This window comes from Pyxicephalus adspersus, chromosome 7 (genome assembly GCF_032062135.1).
Source record: "Pyxicephalus adspersus chromosome 7, UCB_Pads_2.0, whole genome shotgun sequence".
Classification (NCBI taxonomy): domain Eukaryota; kingdom Metazoa; phylum Chordata; class Amphibia; order Anura; family Pyxicephalidae; genus Pyxicephalus; species Pyxicephalus adspersus.
The window spans coordinates 11,079,989-11,105,200 of NC_092864.1; the positions used below are offsets into that span (position 1 = coordinate 11,079,989).

Consider the following 25,212-nt stretch of genomic DNA (forward strand, 5'->3'; position numbering starts at 1 on the left):
GGAGGTAGCTTGTGGCATGAATAGATGAGCAGAGAGGTATACAGGAAGGAATATGGGGGGGAAAAGTCCTGACAGGTGGGACCTGATCTAGATAACACCATGTTTGTTTTGATGCTGCTGTGGCTCGGCCTATAAATTGGAGGTTTGTACTTTGTGTCACTTATATCTGCCTGAATGCCTCCAACAGCAACAGCCAGATTAATGATCAATTCCCCCAACCTGCTATCCAGTTGCTCGTAGTCAGCAGTTCTGCCACTGACCCTCCGCTTAGTGGTGCTTCTGCCATCAGTGCAAAGAAGAAGTGGCTCCAGAATCATGGAACACAACACCACCATATCCCAGAATTATATGCAACAATTCAACATCTCCGATATCATCGTCATCGTGGCCTATTTCTTACTCAACGTGGCCGTCGGAATCTGGGTAAGAAAGAATTATTTTAGGTAATGGAGCAATCCACAATTTGGCATTCCAACCTGGTCAAAACTTCTCATGGAGCCCACAAAATTTAAATATTTGTAGCAATTTTCCTATTTGTTGTATTTTTTTTAATTTTTGTGATTGATTACAAAATGACTGGTAGAGTTTTTGATTGTGATGTACGTAATATGTGATCCATATCTCTGACTGCAAATTAGATCAAGCTGCACTCTCCTAATTTCACCTTAATAAGTTATTTGATGTTCTCATACGATCGGTGTACATTTGTCATCACAATGGCAGGGGACGTAATGCAACATTTATATTTCCTTTAATGTTGTTTTTTAATTGAATCTGATCATTCAGTGATTGCAATGTGTGCATCAGTTTTTATGGTCATACATGACCCAGATGTTTAGATAGCCTGATGCCAAATCAAAAAGACTGCAGGTCCTTTTAGACCTGCAGTGTAAATTTGTGTGATTTTCTGCTCCCAGGCTCACAGCAAAGTCTTTTTGGAAAGCCAACTGCGCTCCATGCAACCGCATTGGTAGACAGCAAATGCATGGCCAAAAGCCACTTGAAAGTAGGAAAAAAAGGGGCCTAACCTCTCGTATTCACTTGAATGGGAAAGATTGGAACCATGGTTGAGCCTATGACAAAATGCTGCAGCTTAGCAGGGTGTGAAATATCCCTTGACATATATGTATTCCTAGAATTACAATATGGAAAAACAAAACCTCCATTATCTATACTGCTGTGTGTGTCCCCGCTGTGAGATTCTCCCTCTCTATTTATCCTGGGCACAATTTTTACAAAAAAGTGACACATAATCCAAAATGTTACAGCTGTCACCAAGTGTAAATCACCTTTTCATTGCACAAATGTCAATTGGATGACTTTTCGAATGTGTTTGAAGGACAGGAAGTGAAGGGAAATCTCACCAATGGTACACAAACAGCTAAAAATACACTGACAGAAGTTTAACACTTTACATTTTGGCTATATAAACCTTAATAGATATCTAAACCCAAGAACAAAAGTTTTCTGTCCTAGTGGCTGCATTGGTTTTAGCATTTCATTCCATTCTACACACTGACATTATGTGACTGTCTGAAGTGCTGGAAACCATAACCATAGACAAAAACTAATCTGCGGCTACCTGAAAAATATAAAACGGCAGACAAATGTATAACCCTCTAATGTCAGAAAGATGTCAGAGGGATATTTAATGGAAAAAAATAATTTAATATAACAATTCCATATAACAGTAAAAAAAAAAAAAATAGGGAAACTAAATTTAGAGTTCAAATCAGTTAATTGTTTTATAGGGAATCTGAAAGGTGGAGGGTAGCATTGCTGCTCCTTTTCTAAAAAATAGCAATTGCTTGGTTAAATCTTTGTAACCCAGAGCAAACCTGAAATAAAACTCCCGATCTGTAAAAGAATACCGGGTCAAAAGGTGCCGAAGGCTCTGGATCACTGGATCTTTAGAAGGACATGAGCAGTCCCAACCTTCATCGTTTTAAGTGTAACTAAACCTGAGAAGAAATGTCATCTATTACAGCTTACCAGTACTTAGATATGATGGCTGCATTAGTTTTATTCCTTCAGGCTATTTTTGCTTTATGAGGATCTTTCTTGTTAGTATCACATTGACAACACTAAGTGACAACACTAAGTTTATTGTATGTATGGAAAAGTCGGAGTGTCATACTTGCACAGGAAGACCAACACCTCCCTTCCTTCTCACCTTCATAATATAAGAGAATTGGGGGTGCCCTGTAGTCCACAGGGAGAACTGAGAACAACGTTAATTGATAACTGTGAGATACAGGAAGCTATCAGCTCACAAGATTCCTAGCAGGACCAACTACACTTATCATACAAATATAACAAAACCTTTTTAATTATATATTTGGAAGATCAGAAGGGAGCAAATAAAAGAAGTGTATTGAAAGGGTTCACCATATTCACCATATAATGCATGTTAACACCCTGCACCAAGATACAGCTAAACAAGCTAACAACAGATAACATAGTTTGTTTAGGCTATAAAAATATATGTTCTTTAGCAGTAATAAACACACAGAGGAATATACAGGTTTATTACATTATTACTAAAGAACATATATTTTTATAGCCTAAACAAACTATATTAGCTGTTGTTAGCTTGTTTAGCTGTATCTTGGTGCAGTGTGTGAACATGCATTATATGGTAAATTGACATGCATTGCATCTCAGTCAAATGAATGGACTGCCAATATACTAGAAAGGACAAAATATCAAACATGCACTATTTAATTCTGATTTGGAGCAACACAATGACCAATTGTCATGTGGTGTACTGCAATGTACCTGCATTAAACTGAGTTGTCGTAATGCATTGGGGTCAAAATAATTTGCGCTGCAACATAATATAGCATGTAATATGGGTTGCAGTAATTTATAGGTTATTGTAATGAATGAGTCTGAGACGTTCTTAGAAAAACATAATTACTCACTTTTACAGGGGTAAAGTCTTTTGCCTATTTGCAGGATTTCACAGGTCTCCCACAGACAATGAATATTTTTGTTATTGGCAAATTAGACACTTTTTTCTGTCGCTACTCAGCCATTGCTCAGGCTGCCCTCTCCATCCTGTTGTTAAATCACGATTTTTACGTAACCCCTCATCAGCGGGATTGGTGTCCCTGCTTTATGCAACTATGATTACAGCTGGTACCAAGATGTAAGGAAATGGGAGAGCATGGTTCCAACCTGGGGTGAGATTGGGTTGGCAGTGGCTACATGCTCTACCAATTTATTTGCGCAGGAAAATGCCTACAAACAAATGTTCCGTTGGTACATGACACCAAAGAGAATAGCCAGGTTTTATTACTTGGGGGTTTAATTTAGGGCACGAGGAGCTATAGGCTCGCTCCTACACATATGCTGGGAATGCCTATAGTTAAACGCTTTTGGATTCAAGTCTACAGCCACCAGAGTACTGCAGCGAGACCCATGGGGAGCCCTTTTACACAGACCTATTTTTACCCTACGTAGGCATACTCACACATTGGCCTTCTTTGTTTTCTTGGCTGCAAGACAGACGATAGCTGCGGCTTGGAAGAAACCCCCATTAAATTTTGCAGAGGTAGTATCCAGGGACACGGTCTTTATGATCGTGGAAAAGACAACTAGAATAACACGAGACTCCCTCCTGAGTATGGTCACCAAAGCTGGCCAGACCTTAATACTGGGTCATTACACCTATGATTACCGGATTTCCTGGATAGGCTTATAGTCATCATCCATAAATATTTGGACAGAGACAACTTTTTTCTAATTTTGGACAGAAAGGCCCACAAACAAACAGCAACTGAAAGCCGCTGCAGTAAAGGCCTGGCAGAGCATTAAAAAGGAGGAAACCCAGCATCTGGTTATGTCCATGAGTTCAAGACTACAGGCTGTCATTGGGTTTTCAACCAAGTATTAGAAATTAACATTTTATTTTCACCTTTTTAATTTGTCCAATTACTTTTTAGCCCCTGAAATGAAGTGATTGTGTAAAAAAAGGCTTTAGTTCCTCACATTTTTATGCAATCTTTTTGTTCAACACACTGAATTAAAGCTGAAAGTCTGCAGTTCAACTGCATCTGAGTTGTTTCATTTAAAATTATTTGTGGTAATGTACAGAACAAAAATTAGAAAAAAGTTGTCTCTGTCCAAATATTTATGGACCTACCTGTATATGATAACCATCTGATCACGGGATTCCTACCCACCCTACCCATCCTTGAGTATTTTAGTTCTACATTTTTAAATGTGGTTATAAGACTTGTTGGTTTACATTTTTTTATGGCATCAGCTCATATGTCTAAGCTATGTGTTTCCTATGTATATGTAACTGCATATTGCTGTTTGTTTACGTTAGATCTTGTGTTTCCCTCAATGTTTTGTATTGTTTTAATATTTTAAAAACCTCAATAAAAATGTATTAAAAATTAAAGAAAAAACATTTAAATCTTAATTTTGTACCATCTAAAGCCTACAACAAAGCTGGTTTGACCAAAAAGTGGACCCGTGCTTAGTTTAAAAGCTAGGATTGGTCACCATAAAGTGACTATGATTATCTTTATCAGGTAGAAAAGCCTCTGTATACCCCTAGCTCCTATTGTGATATTTCAACCCATCCTATTCCCTTGAATGGGAGAAGTTGGGACCATGGTTGAGCCCATGGCAGACTGCTACAACCCACTGCAGGTCTGAAATTACCCTCACACCATTCTTTGCAAAGAGAGAACAGATAAGGTGCAGCTAATGTGCAATATACAGGAACTGGCTGCATTTCACATGTTCACTAAATCATTACAGCACAAATATGAAGTGGAAAAAGGCCAAGTTTGTATTAAATCCTAAACATTTATCCTGGTTTGCACCTTTTCATTTATAATTCTGATTGTTAAGTGTAATGTTTATGAATGATGACCAGACCCATAAGGGAGGGGGGGGAGGGTATGTATAGAAATGCATGTTTGTGTTTAGTGTTGCTTGATATATTTTGTACATTTTATATCTCTTTCTTCTTCTTCAGTCTTCATGCCGGGTTAGCAGGAACACCCTGAATGGATACTTCCTAGCGGGGCGCAATATGGCATGGTGGCCTGTAAGTACATGATTTACACATGTATAGCATGGAATGGGCTTCTTATTTCACAAATATCCGTCAGCCCCTCCATTCACTAACATTGCATTAGTTTACCCTGCACCTAGTTACCCATGGACAACCCTAACATTAGAATACCCATGTGACTATAGGAGTAAGGTTGCTGGAGTTTGTCTGCCAACCCTGACCATACCTGACAATCTGATTGTATTATCTGTGAAGAACACAAAGTGAATCTCTAGGAAAAAGCTTTTTTTTAAAAAAGTGCAGGAAGAGTTAGACCAAGTTTGTGCCCCTGTTTGGTATCATCTACAAAACAAGACGTACCAACCCAAGGATCCCAAAGTTTTTTTAATCACATATCAAAGGGTAATTGTTAAAACTTTAAAAAAGTTTCAAGTCTGCAACAATTCTTTATTAGGCTCACATGATCAAGAGCTGTTACAGGTCCAAAAATCACTTAATACTACTTTTTCATATGAGAATAAAAGAGACAACTTTTTGAAAGAGACAACTTTTGTAAAGCTGGGTGATCCAGCAAACCTGAAATGGATCTGGTCCAGGATTGAAAAAAAAAAAAAAACTACCAAAAAACCAAATTACTTTTAAAAACTTCCATTCCAGGTTTGCCTGATCACCCAGTTGGACTGATGAAAGTAATTCCTCTGCAGTCTTGGAGAGCTTTTATAAATCAGGACCATTGAATTGTTTCCCCGTTGTGCAGATTCATCCCCCTATTAGTACCGTGACCATTGTTCAAAGTGATGGAAAAAATAGTCCTCAGGACATTGGTACAGGGGAATCTTCCAATCTCCACACCTTTTCCAGGGGCAATTGTTAATAGGGAGATTTCACCTTAATTTTGGAGGTTTTCTTCAAGTGTCTCTTGGATAGGACGTGTAGGTAAATTTTCCCAATGGTAAACAGACATCAAAAAACTAAACTTGAGTAAAAGTAGAAGAAAGATGATGGAGGGAGTGGAGTGCTGGATCTCCTAGAAGGTGTTCTCAGCCAAGCCTTAAGCTGTGTAGAAGGAATAATTCTTAGGTAGCTCCTCCGGTGATGGTGGATGGTGGTGGTGCTCAGACAGGGACTGGGTGGCTTAATTGGCATCATATTATTATCATATATATCATAATATTTAGCTCTCTAGTCTTTTCATTGTATCAGTCCAGTACCTGAGAAGACCTGATAAAGGTGGTGGGCCTTTCAACCCATAAAACGTGTTGGCTTTTTACTATGCATAAATTTACATTTGGGCTTTTTCTTCTTGCACACTCAGTCTGTACTCAAAAAATGAACTTCAACCACCACCCATGGTGGAGCTACCTAGGAGGATCATTAGAATCTCCCTACACAGCTAAAGACCTTGCTGGGATCACATACAACTCTAAGATATCCAGTGCAAGATTGTGAAGTGTTGTAACCCAAATCAGGTTACTTTTTCTTTGTGTCCCCAATGGGGTGTGTTACTTTCCAAATCTGGTTTGCTGACTATTGTCAACAGATTAGGAAAATGGAAAATTTACCCTAAATATGGGAGATTAATTTTACTGACTAAGAAAAGGATTTCTCTAACATTGAATAGATATTCTCCTACTTCCTGTGCTGTCTATAGAACAGGAAGTAAGGGAAATGTAATGGGTCACAGACAGCAAAAAAAATAAACTTGCAAAGAATCTGACCATTCCCAACTTTTTGTAAAAGCCTTAAAGTTTTTGCTTGATAATTTGACAAGTGGTGGGAATAGGAGATGCTAGGTAGGTCCTGGTGGTTGGCACCTTGGCAGCTGCTTTACTGTCCCCAGTCGCTGCAATGGTTCTTAATAAACTATTGTTTTAACATTTGACAGCAGGCTGAACCCCCATGTACGACCCGACACTACATGTACATGGGCATGGTATACAGTATTGTGAAAGTGATAACCAAACCGCAACCCCACCACTTGTCTGATCTTAAATTTACAAGAATCTATACTTATAAAGTGAAATAGAACATTGATGACTATAACGCACTCAGCTACAATAGATCCATTATTTGCCATAATGATCTTTGGAGCCATGTGACCGAAGAATATTGATATATTTAGTATTATTTTGTTTCATATGACCTTCCAATCCTGCAAAAAAAATCTGTTATCCAGATTATATGTAATTGTTCTTCCTTTGTAGTAAACCTGCCACCGGGATTGTGTGCTCAGTGCATAACCGTGTATACTTGTCTGATGTGAGCATGCATGTTTATGCCCAGATCTTCCTTAAGGACATTTATTATTATTATTATTATTATTAATATTATTACACAGTATTTATATAGCACCAACATATTACGCTGTGCTGTACAAAGTCCATAGTCATATCACTAGCTGTCCCTTAAAGTAGATCACAATCTATCATATGACATATGATCTTTCTATCATATGACATTAATACAGTCTAAGGTCAGTTTTTGGGGGAAGCCAATTACCCTAACTGCATGTTTTGGGATGTGTGAGGAAACCGGAGTACCCGGGGGAAACCTACCCAAACACTGGGAGAACATACAAACTCCATGCATTGTCCTGGCTGAGATTCAAACCTAGGACCCAGCACTGCAAAGGCCAGAGTGCTATCCTGTGTTGTCAGATCTTCTGAGCACCACTAAATGGGCGCCCTAACCCTATCGATCTTACCAAGTGCTGCCAATCCTTCGAATGTGAATCTTAGCAATTAGTAATAAATCTCAGCGGTACCCGGGTGAAAGAAGGGTTAACCTTCTAGCTCTGAGGATTACTGCTGTAAGGATTCACAGGGATTTGTAAAACGGATTAGTCGGAGCTTTTTGGCTTTTGAACTTACTCAGCTTCTTGGCACAGATAACTTTGCCTGCTCTGTTCCTGGGAGATGCAATCAGACGTGTGTGCCCCCTGTGACCGCCGTGCCAATCACAGGTCACGGATTATCCAATCAAATAGCAATGGCTAGCATTTAATAATATGGAACTAAAACAGTTTCCACAGTCCAACAGCAGTGACCTACAAATGGACTACATGCCTCAGTGTTTCCTGGCAGCTGCAGAATCGCCCTATCCCTCCTTTTTACCCCACCACTTATAGTTGGTTGGCAAAAGGAACCCCAAATTTAGCAAACGCTGACAATGCAGCAGTTTATACTGAAATATTTGTCTGTGATTGGAATGAGGAAGGCTTACATCTGTCTCTCTGTCTCTTTTTACACCATGCCAGATTGGCGCATCGCTCTTTGCCAGCAGCGAGGGCTCCGGGCTGTTTATCGGACTGGCAGGAACCGGAGCGGCAGGTGGCATCGCGGTGGCTGGATTTGAATGGAATGTAAGAGAACGGTGGAGGAAGTACCATGGCACTCACATGCCAGTCTTCTTATCTGTCCTAATCATAACAATGGCACCAAATGCTGTTTTTACTGGTCGGGCTGATGAATGCCCATTAAGTGGCATTGAAGTGTCTGTGAATATTGGGTAAAAAATAAAACCTGAAACATTTCCTCTCTGGAACTAACCATGGCTGCAGTCTTGGCCCCAATGTAGAAGAATCTAAAGACAACAGCCATAAATGTTAGAATGGTCTTATGCGTTTCGCATTGCCAACGTCATGTAAAATGCGTTAGAGCATTTTGTAGTTTTATGCTGTTTTCCTGGTTCCTGGGCAATAAAATACCGAAAATAATGAGAACAACAGGCTTTTATGTAAAGAATGCTTTTGTTACCTATACCAGCCAATCAGATTTCAGCAGTTTTTGCCCCAGTAAAGGTAAACATTTGTAAGGAGCTGGTATCTCCAGGTTTTTGTGCCGATGGCATCAGTTGGAGAATTCATTGACGGGTACATATGACCTGCAGGTGACCCCCTTCTGATCTGCATTTGACCTTCAGGTTTTGTAACCTTGTAGACATGTATTTGAATACAAAAACCACCTAAAGGAAAGCAAAATGCCAAAGGCTCAATGGGCCCTAAAGGTAGAAAAGTACCTCACAAGGTTTTAATATTTATTGGACATATATGGGAATTTAAGGGACGCAGCTGATTGGTTGATCTAGACAGCAAGAATAGTCCACCCCTCCCCCCCCCAGGCACCAATGGAAATAGGCCAAATGCTTTTGTATATTGTGTCTAATGTTGGGATATTTTGTCTTTTCAGGCCACTTATATTTTACTGGCACTGGCTTGGATCTTTGTTCCTGTGTATATCTCCTCCGGGGTAAGTACTGGAGCATAAGTGGGCAGTCATAAATGGTTTATATTAATGGGTCACTCCAATTGAAATGATTTGGGTTTAGGTAATAATGTACTGTTTATTAGTGGTAGAACAGCGCCACCTAGTGACAGATCTAAAGTAAAGCACACTACTAAGTAACTCATGGGGCCAATCTTGAAAAGTTCAAATTGATCTATTTCCTTTTTTTTCACTCCCAACTCCCCTAACTTTGTTTCCCACATTTTTTATCTATCTCTCAATGTAATTCTTGATTTTTATATTAGTAATTTCCATTCATATTTGCTACCATTTAGTAAAACTTTAGTAGGAAAGTTATTGTAGATTTCCAATAATTTTTTAGAATGTGTATTGGGCAGGTGTGCACGCATAGCAGAGGATTCAGAGCATGAGCAGTAAGCACAGTAGATGCTCTTTGCATTGGGGTTTCCTCTTTCCTCTAAACAAATAAAGGGTAAGGGGAGGAGTCAGTCCTGGTTAGCGGCTTTTTGTAAAGCTTGAGCTACTGAACTCTGTGAACATTCGCCCACCAGAACAATGTAAACATGAGTCTATTGTTCCTGCTGTATGTGATGCAAAATATCATTATGCAAAATTGTTATATAGGTATACGTTGTACTGTATATACGTTGTATATAGGGCACGTAGTACAGGTAGCAGCGGTCTGCCAAATGTAATGTATAGTGCAGTGTACACAGTGCAGCTATGTGATTTATATAATATACAGCACAGTATGCAGTTTAGCAGTCAGGGGAATGCCATGTATAGCACAGGATACCTAGTGCAGCATTCTGGGAGATATGCTGTGCAGCACAGAGTATATGGTACAGCAGCTCCTGCACTTTTATGTTATATTTGTTGCTGACCATATTCTGCCTTTCTTCCTGCAGATTGTTACCATGCCGGAGTATTTACAAAGGAGGTTCGGTGGGGAGAGGATACAGATGTATTTGTCCGCATTGTCCCTGTTACTTTCCGTCTTCACCAAAATTTCAGTAAGTAACTATTTAAAGGGATTGTCCAGGTGTAAAATACTTTTCCCACATATAGATAAATATTAAGGTTGTCTCTGCCTACCTGTCCAGGTGACCCCACGTTTTCTTTATTTCTTGTTTAATTGTAAAATGAAAATTATTGTTTAGTAATGGAGATTAATGTATCAGTTTTAAAGGGACAGGTGATAGGGATTTAGAAAAAAGAGCAGTTTCTTCCAATATGTGACACCAAGAAGCCATGATTATGCATTCATCCATCTGTTATCTTATCAAATTTTAGTTCTTTTCAATAGTTGCCATTGAAAGGGGAAATTCTTAAAATAACATCCCAATGTAGGGTTTATAAGGTCAAAATAAGTGCAGTACTTAGTCTTACCAATATAGGGCACTGTAGGACAGAAAATAAAGATCACTGACCCAAATCAATAAAATCAAAGCCCAGAGATGAACAGGGATAAACTTATAAAATGTTATTGATATTTCTTCGAAACACACATCAATGGCAACAATTTCTTATTGTCGATAATGGGCAGCCCCTCCAAAAAAAAAAAACGCCTGCACTTTAATATTACCCCAGCCCCAGTAATACCCCTAACCCACTCCTTGACATGTGATTGTTATGTCAGCGCTGTCTTGGCAATCTCATGTTCCTCAATACAGCCCCATCATAGAGTGAGGAGCTAGAATCAACATTAGTGACTTAATAATTATTTTTATTAATATTATTAATAACAATAAACAGTATTTATATAGTGCCAATATATTACACAGCACGTTAAATAGGGAGTGAAACAGGAGTAGGACACAATGGAACTTCAGAAAATTAAAAACTAATGTTCTACAAAACCACTCCACTTCCTCCTACCAAAGATACAGGAATACCAGTGATGTGAACTGTAATATCTGCAGCATAGCTCCACCTGGTGGCAGGAAACTAGAATGCAAATTATTTATATTATTATTGTCCTTTATTTATAAAGCTCAAACATACTATGCAGTGCTATGCAATACTTGATGTGCACAATGACACTGGAGGAGAGAACCCTGTCCACCAAAGCTTACAATCTAAGAGGTGGGAAGAGTAAATACAATAGAAGAGGGGTGATATGGAATGGTGGATAAGTAATGGGATAGAAGACAGAAGATGACGGGAAGGCAAGTTTGAAAAGATGGGTTTTAAGGGCTCCTTTAAATGTGTGGAGGTAGAAGCAAGCCACTTAGGACAAGGAAGGGAGTTCCAGAATGGGGGCAGCTCTGGAGAAGTCTTGGAGCTGTGCAAAGGAAGAGGTTATGAGTGCAGAAGTAATTGGAGAAGTTGAGAGGGCAGATAGGGAGGTACTTGTACATGAGGTTGTAAATGTAGGTGGGACATTATGGAGTGATTTAAAGAATATATTTATATATATATATCCTTTATGTACGGCACAGGAATTGACCACCGGTGTCCCTTTGCGCCCTTCCTCACCATACTGCTTATAATAATAATTTATCGCTAATTGCCCGTTGTTCACCTTTAGCCTTTATATAGTAAGTTCTTCACAGTGACTACGGGGTGTCAGCCATATTGGCCTAGATTGTACACAACAGACAGAACGTCATCTGACCTAACCATGACATTGTCTATGACACAATGCAACCCGTCACTGTTTATACATTGTCCTCACACAAAACGATCATCTTTTTATTCCCTCATTATGTTATTTCGGGGTGTTCTCCCACGCCCTGCTGGGGAATTCAGACGCCTTTTATTGCCCGCTTGAGGCCAGGACACGCCTGTCATCTATGTGCATGTAGGACATATTGTCACATGTTTGTGTCTGCAGAGCTGATTGAAGTATTCATCGGCCATAAACACCAGAGCGGTGGCCATTGTCTGATGGAATGCACAAATACAAAACACTTCACATGAGTTCATCGTCAGATACCCAAGCGTGGTGGGTTTTAGGGAAGAAGCCATAGAGCTGGCGGGAAGTAATAAAATGATTGGAATTTGAGACGCGGTGGGGGTCTGCAATAGTATAAAGTATATAATATGTGTGTGTGGGTGTGTGTGTGTGTGTGTATATATATATATATATACACATACACACACACACACAGTATATATAAATCCCCATATTGCTGCAAGAAATAAAGAAAAAAACAACAGAAATTAAGTGAGATCCAAACTTCCCATAGGGACCTGACAACATTGCCTCTGCTGCACTGAAATTCTAAGCAGTGTTGTCAACCTAATTGCAAAAAATTGATGCATTCGTCATTCTGCAATGTTGTCAGCAAGTGTATGTGAACTACAGAATACCTCCTCCTATGGAACGGAGATGAGGAGAGAGGGCGCTACATAACTCTAACACCCTAAGGCTGCGTACACACGTTCAGTCATTGTTGCTGGAAATGATCAGATGAACTAACTGTAGCTGTACATACAATGCTGTTCTGTTCTTTGGAGAGGGGGAGAATGAGCTAGCAGGACCTCACCGTGCTCTTCTCTATTCACTTGTACAGTGGTCATTCTCCATGGGCCATTTATGTATCCGTCAGGACGATCCTTGAATGATGTTGGGCCACCGCTGTCAGATTCCTGCCTGAGCCTGACCATTAATATCAAGCGAGAATCATACAATGTGTGTAAATAACATTACACTTTTTGTGTTAGGGTGACAACCTTGCTTCTTTATAGATACAACATAGTGAGCCTTGTCACCCTAGGACAAGAAATGTGTTATTGCCAGGATCACCAAGTGTGGTACCAGTTCCCACCTGCCACATGCTGTGGTTCGTCCCGCCGGTTCATAAATCACTATAGAGTGCAAGTGTTGGTTGGAAAAACCAAATTTTGCAGTGGGGGGAGCAAGTAGTCAGCACCCTCGGAGTGGTAAAGTGGAAAAGGAGGAGCAAAGCAGTGACTTTTCATACATGGATGTGGTCAGGGGCATGATGTCTAGAGGTTCCATATTTTCTTACAAATCATCTTCTCTTTTTGTGTTTCTTTACAGACAGATCTCTATTCCGGAGCACTCTTTGTACAAGTTTGCCTGGGATGGAACCTCTACCTCTCCACAGTCCTGATGCTGGTGGTGACGGCGCTATACACCATTGCAGGTGGGACAGTCGCTGTATTTGCCATATAGGCAGAAATTTTAAAGAATGCCAAATCATGACAGCAATTAACATCACATGATCTGCTTATTGTTTTCACAATGCAGCCTTGAGCAGGTTGTGACAGGTCAGCTTTAACATGACTTTTGCTGGTGACTGACTGCCACCTAGTAGGTTTTGACTGGTACTGCAGCCCAAAAATGCATTTGCATTTTATATTAACTGTCAGATTTAAACCAGATTAGAATATAATAGAAATCAGTCATTATTTTATTAAAAACCACAATCATTTTTTATGCATTTTCAGGAGGTTTGGCCGCTGTGATTTACACTGATGCGCTACAAACTGTGATCATGATCGTAGGTGCCATTATCCTGACTATTACAGGTAATAATTTTTTGTTGTTGGGATAGAATAAGGTGTACAAGGTGTATTCTATGGTTATGTCCTGCTGGTGGGATGATGACTTGACCCCAGTGACATCACAGGAAGGAAGGGGAATCTCATCCTAAACAGTTGTCACTTTTAAGGTTTTCCCTTAATTACTGGTTTGATGACTATTATAACAATTTGGATTTTCTATCACTTTCTGTCCTGGTGACCAAATAGGATGGATCTTCCCAACAGGGATTATAACTTATTAACATAATTATAAAAATAATGTCAGATGAACATTAATAGTTGAACTCCATGCTGATGTAAAAGCAAAAAAGTAATGGAATTCTGTAATTATTAATACCTCATTAAATGCAAATGAAATGTGTGTAGTCTAAGTATTGAAATAGGACCCGGTATCAGGCTCTTGCAGTAGAGGTAACAATTGGATAAGAAGAAGCAGCACAAGCAGCTAATCAGTTCATGTTCTGATAAGAAGTATGCAGACAGGAAGCAAAGATGTTCTGATTTTTATTTCAACGTCCAATCACAGGCTGGATCTGGTCCTTGACAGTTTGGGCTAAACAGTTTGGGGTAAATGATGCTGAGAGTCATTCAGTCAGGAAGACCGGCGACATCTTGTGGTGGAAAGAAAGTACTGTAGGGGAAAACTGAAATCATAAACTAGACATTGCTGCTCCCCCCATCATGTAATTGGTTTTTCCATGAAAATAAAGCTATAATATGGCCACTGATGCATTGCCATAACATGTACAACAAACTTAGCTCAACCCACTACAACGCATGGTAACACACTGCCATGTGACGTGGTGCGCTGCGTTGGAAAACATAGAAAGGGCTTCCTTAATGCAATGCTTGTTCATGCACATGCGTCCATGCACCACCCCGACCAAGCGTGCGTTGACGTGATGTTTTCTGTTGTGTGCTATGGTTACATTATTCATCCAGGAGCCTCTTTGTCTATTTTTTTAAGTCAAATACTCCACCCAGCCAACGTCCCCTACGTGTTCTGACACAAATGGACCAGAGGCATTGTGACAATAAGATTTGAAAATGCAAATAATATTTGTACATCTCGAAATAGAACAGGTGCGATGAGGTAATCCAGAGAACAAAACTCCCCGGGCTGTAACAAGGGCAAACATTCACTGAAAGGCCTGAGAAAACCTTGTTCAAGACGTGAGGAGCGAGAGTAAAATTTCACAGCAACCAATCAGATCAGAGTACGATGAATTCTGATTGGCTGTGTCGCCTCTCCCAGTTTATCTTTTATACATTATATATGGATTGTGTCACCGGTCATTGCTTCACAGCCTACGATGATGGTGCAAATATAAAATCTCATTATTGACACACAGATAATGACCCAAGCTGAACTGAAAACTGATAATGAGCAGTACATTGCGTATTCACCTGATTTATGTGGCCTTCTCTGAGTCGGGAGGGGTGACAGTTTAACTTCACAACTCTTCAATGTGCTTAAAAGAAAGAGAACCTTATGTAGAAGTGCCCATGGGCTTTGGAGGATAGGCTTTATGTTAATGACATTGATGTTTCGAGGTAGAGTTGGTCAGATCATTCAGTTCGGAGTTCATTCTGACTCAAATTTGAGCAGTTCCGACCTCGAAATTTGAACAATCCAGGTTAAAATTCCAAGTTAGAGATTCTGTGCACAGGAGAAGTGCCATCATTCAGAGACAGGCTGCCATACTGGTAAACGAGTCACTGTCTTCTACAGAGGGCCAACGTCAGCATAGCCTTCTATAAAAGACGTCACAGCTAGCCAACGTGCCATTTTCTGGTATTGCTAGGGACAAAGCTTGGAGCCAATCTAAGGGACAGGCAGGAGTTTAAAAGGCAATGCTTGCTGCTAATTATTTAAGGGAAAAGTATTTAGATGGCAATACGTTTGGGGAAAGTGCTTGGGAACAGTGTGACTGTTAACCAAGTGAAATCACAGCAATTCCTTCCTTTTCTCATTGTAGTGTCAACATTGGAGGTGAACAGAAAAATAGATGGCCCCATGCTGTCCAAGGATTCCAAAAATTAGCCCAATTCTTGTTGTTCTTCGCCAAAAATTAATTAATTTTAAATAAATTAATTAAATTCATTTCAAATCTTTTTTTAAAAAAAACAGAATTGACTCAATTTCTGTATCCACATAGATTTCCCAACCAATCCAACTCAGATGTTTTCCTTTCCGTTACATCTGAGACCTTTATGAATTCACTAATGGGTGCATTTAGCAAGCAGAGTCGGCCTTTTGACCTTTGACCTACAGATGACCTCCTCCTTACCTGCATGTGACCCATAGTTGATCTGCTCTCTTATAAACTTGTATGGAAAGACACAAGCCATGCCCACAAAAAGCCCTTAAAGAACTGCCTGCATTGTAAAACTATACACAAATATTCTTTCCTATACACGTAAGATAAACTATGAATCCCATTGGTGGGGGTACCGCAGTTCATTGAATAAGGCTTAATGTTTTTCCCAGCACTGACAAAGACACACAAAAAAACAAATCAGACACCAGAAAGGTTTTAAATACTGCATATATTTAAAATAGCTTAAAAATTATAATACACCGTACAAAAATAAGTCTCAGTACTTTGCAGGATTGTCATGGTTAGAACAAAAGGAAATTATTTGTTTTGTAGAGGACAAATAAAGTTGTAAATATCTTTTAAAATTTCCACCTGGACAAACCCAATCTATACAAAGCACAGCAGAGATATGTTCACTGCAGAAACCCGCAGCAACCAGATATTGGTTGCTTGGGGTTTCTGCACTTTGTTAATTAAGCCGGAGCGTCTTCTAAAATGTAGGAACAGGCGGCCATCATGGCCACACAGCTTTGGAAAGGATATTGCTTGACAGTTCCACAATACAGCCACCTGTTTCCGTGTACAATACACCTAACACAGTCATCTTATTGCCATTGTACAGGGAGCCCCCGAGGACACATCACTAAATTGTTCCTAGACAATCACGCAGTTTGGATTCAGTTACAGACAAAAGGGCAGCCGTCCAGGAGCTCACCTGACTAAAGCGGGATTACGAGAGTCAAACAAAGTCAACCCACAGATTTGTTACCAAAGCTGCAGCAGATGTGATATTTACAAATTGGATTTATTCATTATAAACAAAGGTTTAGAAAGTGTGCAAAATATTAAATATTAACCCTGCTAGTGTTCTCCCCAGCCCCTTTTAGCTGGGCGCACCCCCCAGCACTTTTCAGTAAGCACCCGGCTGTTTTTCGGTGGTCACTGAAGACTTGGGTCACAATACAGGGGCTGCCACCCACCTATAGCTTTCTTTCCCAAACATTCTGGGTATAACACTGCCGGCCAAAGGGTGATGTTCTCCACCCCGCCACTACTATGCTATGATTCAGGCTGCTGCCTTTGAAGCTGTCAATGAAAATGGATTTTAGGGTTTGTGTTAATTTTTTTGTATGACTCTCTCTGCAGCTTTTAACGAAATCGGAGGATATCAGAATCTGGAAAAGGCTTACAGTATGGCCATACCATCGCTGGCAGTCCCAAACACTACATGTCACCGTCCTCGGGAAGATGCCATGCACTTGTTCCGGGATCCAGTCTCCGGAGACCTTCCTTGGACTGGAATGACTTTTGGATTGACAATCATCGCTGCGTGGTACTGGTGTACCGATCAGGTAATAACCACCGGATATGTTACATAAGGAATGTTCTCACTCTGATCTGGTTGGCTTGATGGGTTTAAGGACAAAATAGCAGATACAAAATGGCGGCGCTCTTGATACCTCAAAAGCAGGTTCATCTTTAGTTTTGATAGCTTACTTTGACGCTGTTCAGACTAGCAGTGAGGTTGTGGTGTTACCGCTTCCTTACATCCCTGACCTGCTCCCTTAGGTAAGACAGTACATGTAATGTCTATGGCCACCCATTGACAATGAATAGGTGAGCCATTCAATACCACCCGCTATAAAATATTCATTACCTGGTTCTTCAACAAGCGCAGCAGCGTTGGGGGCTGATAAGACGGGAACCAATGTTCTCCCTCCAGTCTGAACATCGCCCTATCACTGAAATTCTATGTCATTGTGCCAATATAATGAAACCCATTTAAGGTCACATGTTTATCACTGGTAAAGTGCAAAGTATTCACACACATAGCAGCACCATAAATACAAGCATACAAAAATGTACACCAATGGCAAATGCAGTTTAAAAAGACCTAATCGATGGACCATTCCAACAAATATGTTCTCATGAGATGTGCACATAACATATCTTATATATGTTATTTTACCTGGAAAAGCCTCTCCAAAGGCCTTAAGACTAGTGCTGAGTGCTGCCATCTTGGATATGATGTGACAGCCCCAGCAGACTCAGGGCTGTCACTTTATAGTATTCCCCTTTGTTCCTCTACTACATGATACATAAAAGGTTATGTAGGGATGAGCAGAGAATCTGGGCAAGCACAGAGCTTAATAAGACCCTCCTCGGAAGAGCAAAGGGCTTTGACATTCGTGAACGGAGGGGCTGCGCTAAGGAATTTACTTTTCCTGAAATAGTAATATTTACAAACAGGATCAAAAGCACATTATGAATGCATAAAAATAATCATTTATAGAAAGTACTTTTTCTCCATGTCATGGTCATCCGTTGGCTTTAGTACTTTCTGAGTTACTGGCCATAGACGAGTATGAAGTTTAGGAGTTCTGATTTGACCCAGATCCAGCATAGTATTCCAGGACCTTTAAGGAGAGATAAGTGGGTACTAATTCTGTAGCTGTCAGGCCAGAAGGAGAATATGAGGCCAAATGACCTTCTCTATGCCAGGTAACCCTAGGACTTGCCTAACCCTGCAGGCCCTTACACTTTTATTGCTCACCCCTATAGGTTGGGACACATTCTTACATCCAATGGCTGCATATACAGTGAGGGAAAGAAATGACCAGTCTATAATTGTAATCATAGGTTTATTGTAGCTGTGAGAGACAGAATAACAACAAAGGAACCCTCAAAAACCCAGTGCTTAAAAGTCAGCGCTTGATGGGCATTGTAATGAGGGAAATAAGTATTTGATGCCTTCGCAAAAGATGTACTTGGTGGCAAACCCCTTGTTGGCAATCACAGAGGTCAGATGTTTCTTGTAGTTGGTCACCAGGTTTGCACACCATCTCCGGAGGGATTTTGTCCCATTCCTCTTTGAGGATCCTCTCCAAGTCAGTAAGGTTTCGAGGCAGATGTTTGGGAACTCAAACCTTCAGCTCCCTCCACAGATTTTCTATGGGATTCAGGTCTGGAGACTGTCACTCCACGACCTTCATGTGCTTCTTCTTGAGCCACTCCTTTGTTGTCTTGGCCGTGTGTTTTGGGTCATTGTCATGCTGGAATACCCATCCACGACCCATTTCAGGCCTTCATGGCGCAGTGTGTTACCAATTGTTTTCTTGGTGACTATGGTCCTAGCTGCCCTGAGATCATTGACAAGTTCCCCGTGTAGTTCTGGGCTGCTTCGTCACCGTTCTTCTGATCATTGCAACTCCACTAGGGGAGATTTTGCATGGAGCCCCAGACCAAAGGAGATTGACAGTTATTTTGTGTTTCTTCCATTTGCGAATTATCGTGCCAATTGTTTTCACCTTCTCACCAAGCTGTTTGGCAATAGTCTTGTAGCCCAGTCCAGCCTTGTGTAGGTCTACAATCTTTTCCCTGACATCCTTGGACAGCTCTCTGATCTTGGCCATGGTGGCTAGTTTGGATCCTGATTGATTGCTTCTGTGGACAGGTGTCTGTTATACAGGTACTGTAACAAGCTTGGATTTGGAGCACTCCCTTACAGAGGGTGCTCCTAATGTCAGCTCATTATCTGCATACAGTGAAGAACCAGGAAGCCTGAAATCTTGCTGGTTGATAGGGGATCAAATACTTATTTCACTCATTACAATGCACATCAAGCTCTGACTTTTAAGCACTGGGTTTTTGAGGGTTCTTTTGTTGTTATTCTGTTGTTGTTATACTGGTCATTTCTTTGTCAGAGGGCAAACGTACAAAATCAGCAGGGGATCAAATACTCATTTCCTTCACTGTATCAGGCTCATGGTGAACAATTATAACTTCTTCTCTTACATAAGGGTCAGTCACAAAAATGTATACGTACAAATGAAGGTACGCAACATGGCGCTCAATCCAAGATGGAAGTGTTGATATAGGCATTCTACACATTCTGTTCCTTTAAACCAATGCCAAAAGGAAACCAATATGCATGGAGCCATTTTTATTCTCTGCTAGCCAACAGGAAGAAAAAATAAATCATAGAAATAATGACCATAAATATATACAAGTGAATGGTCACCAACGTTTTATTTCCAAGGATAGCACATATACAAATAATGGATCCGCTTCCATACTAAGGTGGTACCAGGAAATACAGAAGGCGGCCACCTTGTCACTGGGAACACATTGATACATTCCTTTTTTTTGGGTAGTGTCCCCATAAATATATAATGACCGGTGCACCATATAACAGCAGACAGTGCTGTTCTATAGTCTGTAAGAATATTGGTTATCATAAGAAATAAAAATCACTTTAAATAACAGCCCCCACCCCCCGTACCTTAAAATAGTTGCAATTTCTCTCACATACAGAGATCCGATATATACATACACACATATATACATAAACTTACATATTCACATACATACAATTGCAACTAGCCTAAAACCTACAGTAAACTATTGTGGAAGAATAATAACACAATATTAGCAAAGCTTAGCTGGAGGAACATGCGGCATTTTGCTTTCCGATCACCATATTACTATGTACTCTGCATGCTGGTTAATGAATATAGGATAGAGAGGAGGATAGGAAAACACAGAACTAAAGTCATATGACTAAAAATATCTCAATGAATTCTGCTTAGGCAACCCCTAAGCAGATTTGGAAATAAAAAGACAATCTGATTGGCTACAATGGTTGACCTGTTACTTTTTACATACTTTACCCCAATGCCATCTTATCTACAAAACACCTACAATACTACCTTCAAATTAAAGTGTATGTCCGGCCAATCGTTTTTTTTGGGTAAAGCAAGGAAACACTGGACCCATGTCAAGCTTTTAATTTTATTCAGTTCTCTGTTAGTGGGATTTTCCTTCCTTTACTTTCACAGTGACATCAGCTTTACTATACAGGGAGGTAATCTGCAACAAAGATACAAACATATAATATGCTAAAAGAGGTTCTCTTATGCCAAATTTTTATATGTATCCATTGTGTTGCAGATTTTTACATCACTTTCTGTTCCTGGAACTGTAAGGGGTTTAGTGTTCTCCCCAGCCCCTTTTAGGTGGGTGCTCCGCCCGGCACTTTTCAGTAAGCACCTGGCTGTTTTTGGTTGGTTACTGAAAAGTTGGATCACAATACAGGGGCTGCCACCCACCTACAATTTCTCACCCAGCTTAAAAACAATTCTGGGTTCAACACTGGGGTTGGTATGATAATGCCTAATATGTGCATTGGTGTACTAGGGGGACATTCAAGTTTATGAGTATTCAAACCAAGGCACCGCACCTGTTCTGCACAAGACAGCGAACATGCATGAAGTCACTAACAAAGAGGTCTGATGTGGTTTTTGCAGCATTGAGCATTTAAAATAAATGGCTCACTCAAAGTGGAACTGAACCTAAAAGCTGTATAGGTGGGTTCTTTATAGCAGATAGGACAGGTGATGTCTCTTATCTGCCTGTTTGCTGCTTCTTTATATATATATATATATATATATGCACAAGCACAGCTCAGTGTACAATCCCCACCGTATCTGGCTGCAGGGATGAATGAGCTCCCATACACATGTGCAGGAGTAATGTCACCCTGGCCTGGCCAATCAAAATGGTCAAAGATCCCAAACCCAGAAGAGGATCCAGTGACTGTCTGTGCCGGTGAAGCTTAGCTCCCCTCTAACACAATTTTTGCATAATTTTACATATACAGTGTTTCCCAAACTATCAATATAAACCCAACAGTAAGGGTCCAATCCTTCCCCACTTTAACCAAAGCAGAAAGAACGATTTTGGCGTGACATACCCTAAATATACCAACATTCCTGTCATATCTACACAACAGAGGCAGATATATAAATGAATTAGTCCTATGTTCATATCAATGCAGGCCATTAGTGTGGCTGAAACCATACCCAGCAGAACAGGCACACTGCATTCATCTGCAACAAATCCCAGCTGCCATATTTTATCTTCCACAATATACAAAGTAGAAGAATTAGGATATCCGAGAATTTCCTTTCACATTCTGTTCCATATTAGGCTTAATGTAGTGTAATGCCTGTGTCTCTGGGATTTTATGGCCTTTTGCATGTCTGCATGATGGGAACACTGTGACCAAACCATAAACTTTCTTCACTCACTTTCTTAATCTTTCTCTGCAAATTTTTACAAACTACGGCAGACCATTATTCTATTACTCACCCCATACAGATAGCTTCCACTTAAACAGCACCAGTTATAAATGTTCAATAAAACTAAATGTAAAGTAAACTTTCACAAAAGAAACAACTAGCTCATAAATCAATAAAGTGAACCTGTTGGTAAACAAATATGGGAGCTGTGAGTGTAAGGGCCCCTTTAGATCGATGCTGCTGTGGTAATACATGCAACATGCAGTCTTGTGTCATTTGCTTTGAATGTCAACCCAACAAGACCTACTATGTGGTAGTGCATTGCGGGGTGCTGCCTTCTAAAAAAGGGTCATGGGCCATATATACATATATATTATTACACAGTATTTATGTAAGGCTGACATATTACTTTGTGCTGTACAAAATCTATAGTCTTGTCACTATCTGGCCCTCTAAGGTGCTCACAATCTAATGTCTCGACCATAGTCATATGTCATTACCACAGTCTAAGGCCATATCCTGGGGGGAAGTGAATGACCTAACTGTTTATATATATATATATATATATATATATATATATATATATATATATATTAGGGGGTGTTTGAACCTATTCATCTTCATTGGGCTACCTTAATGCAATGTACCAACAACAAAACAAACACAGATCTAAATGGGCCTTTAAGGTACAACCCAGGAGCGACCATTCCTCCCTTTCTTGCTCCATTTCTATTTATGTTAATGTAAATGTTAAACCTTACTCAATGGGTGATGCTACCCCAAGCAATTAGAATCCATCTTGTACTGGTCTATGTTCAGTAGGGTGAATTCTGATTTCACAATTTGCACCTCAAGCCCATTTGAAGCCTCTTTATCTTTATATAATATCTTTTTATTAGTCCTGTACTGCCATATGTTATAAATAAAGTTCGGAAATGACTTAAAATAGTTTTTGCCCTTGCACTTCATGGCTCTTTGCTGCTGCACATGGCACGCACGGTTTGTGTTTGGTGGAAGAGAGGGGGTTCTCTCACTTCGGTGCTCTATGCCACTGCAGTTGTAATGTGCCGGAGCAGGAAAGTGGAGGCAAGACTATAAAAATGAAAGCTTAATATCGCTATCTGAGGATTCAACTGGGCTTTAAGAATAAGAGCTCTCTACTGAATAAGATTGTACAGATACAACAAGAGGTACTCTAGGAGAAAAGACCTGTTTTTTCACAGAGAAATGAGACCGGTCTAGGTTAATATTAAACAATTGACCTAGCTCAATGTAAACATAAAGCACAGTAGTGCAGCTAATGCAGAACCAGCAAACCAGGCAGAGATGTTTGACGTGAAGACACTCATAAAACTCCTGCACACCTCACCAAGCATGTACAAGTTTCAGGCAGTCTACAGTTATGGGATTGTCCCCAAAACATACAAGATCAAGCTCATAGCTACTTGTGATTGGGGAACAGTCCTCAATACATTCATTTATTGTATTCTTCAATGACTGTGTGGTGGGTTCGCCTTCACACAAGACTGAAGAATAGGCAAGGTAGCTTCCTTGGAGCTCATTTACAGGTCCTTGTGCCCCGGTGGGCCATGACTTCTCCTCCGGGAGTCCAGACTGGTTGTCCCTAGCTTGCTCTTGAGGTGTTTGGTTTGAGACAGCTTAGAAAAGGGAATCCCGAATGGCGTTGATGCGTTGTCAGTGGGCACAGGGCTTTGAGACAGCGGGCTGGTGTAGCCTCTGCTGTAGTCCTTGCTGCTCCACAATCCGGGCCTTGCCCCAGGACCTTCAGACTTTCTGTTCACCTGGTGATACGCACTGGGACCATCCATGCTGCCCTCTTTTTTGTCTCTGCTTTTGCCTGCATTCCGGGCGCCATGCTGTGATGAGAATCTGTCGTATCCTCCTGGCGGCCCATTGGGAGTGAACTGGAAAATGTTTTTCTCCTTGAAGAGCAGAAAGAGAAGGATAGCCTGTTAGTAGGTAGCAGAACATATTAGTAAGAGGCACAGATATAAAACCCAACACACACACAGGCCAATCATAAGCAAGAACACTATAGCAAGCCGCTTCTACATCATAACTTTATTAATATAGAACAATTCATGCAAAGATGACATCAAATCACATTACTCCATTGGAAATTGTAAAATTGTAGTTTGCATGGCATTCTATGACAATAATCCTGATCCATTTTACTTCTCCTCATAACTAAGACTGTCTGCAATAGGGGATACAAACTCAGGGCCTCTTCCAAATCACTAGGGGGGCGCGCTGGCCCACAGCAGAACAATCACAAAATTTGTTGCAGGTGTGCCATAGGTGTTGCTGTAGAAAGTGAAGAAAACTGACAGGAAACATGTCAGAGGTCTGTTTTGAGGTTCCCACAAACCTTTTTCTTGTCCATTTCCCATCGTGCCCTGCACCTGCTTGCTGCACCTCCTATATGAGCATCTAAAAGAATCATCGGATTTGAAAGAAACCACCAGTATGACCTAATTTCTTCTACACTGACACGTTTGTCATCTACAGCAACCAGTTAGATTTTGTGCTTTCATCTTTCCTTCTGCTGTGAGAAAATAACAGCTAAAATCTAACCGGTGCTGTGGGTTTTACAGATTATCTGTGCACTATAGGACTATAGACGTAAAACACCAGGTGTTGCCCTAAGCAATGCGCTACCTTTGCCGCTAATCTGTTCTAAGGCTCTAAGGCAGATGACAAAGGAAACCACAAGGTGTAGTGTAGGAAAAAAACAATTCTTGTCAATCATAGCAACCATTTAGAACTGTAATTGCTTTACTCCGGGTCTGGAAATAATATTGGTATGGACAACAATAAAATTTCTTTTATCAGAACCTTTGTCCTTTAGATATTTACTAGTGGCCCCTTCATAAATCAGACTTAAAGCTACATAGACATCACTGTGCATGGTGGGGTGCTGCAAGGCTCGTGCACTAAATTGCCAACATTAGTGCACAAGCCTTGCAGCACCCCACCATCAAATAAATGGCACCACA

The 25,212-nt window shown here is 40.3% G+C and overlaps 2 protein-coding genes across 2 annotated transcripts in view; one reads left to right on the forward strand and one right to left on the reverse strand.

Moving 5' to 3' along the window:
• The first annotated feature begins 237 nt into the window (after positions 1–237).
• Positions 238–25,212, forward strand: part of SLC5A10 (solute carrier family 5 member 10) — a 92,848-nt gene continuing 67,873 nt past the window's right edge. The window contains exons 1-9 of the mRNA XM_072417458.1: positions 238–423; positions 4,997–5,068; positions 8,292–8,396; positions 9,223–9,282; positions 10,188–10,292; positions 13,289–13,394; positions 13,699–13,779; positions 17,262–17,485; positions 20,553–20,576. Of these exons, the coding sequence (XP_072273559.1) occupies positions 316–423; positions 4,997–5,068; positions 8,292–8,396; positions 9,223–9,282; positions 10,188–10,292; positions 13,289–13,394; positions 13,699–13,779; positions 17,262–17,485; positions 20,553–20,576 (885 nt within the window). The 5' untranslated portion in view covers positions 238–315. The remainder of the gene's footprint in view (positions 424–4,996; positions 5,069–8,291; positions 8,397–9,222; positions 9,283–10,187; positions 10,293–13,288; positions 13,395–13,698; positions 13,780–17,261; positions 17,486–20,552; positions 20,577–25,212) is intronic.
• LOC140335080 (protein FAM83G-like) overlaps positions 20,120–25,212 on the reverse strand; it is a 16,567-nt gene continuing 11,474 nt past the window's right edge. Inside the window, exon 4 of the mRNA XM_072417455.1 lies at positions 20,120–24,138. Coding sequence (XP_072273556.1) covers positions 23,758–24,138 — 381 coding nt within the window. The 3' untranslated portion in view covers positions 20,120–23,757. The remainder of the gene's footprint in view (positions 24,139–25,212) is intronic.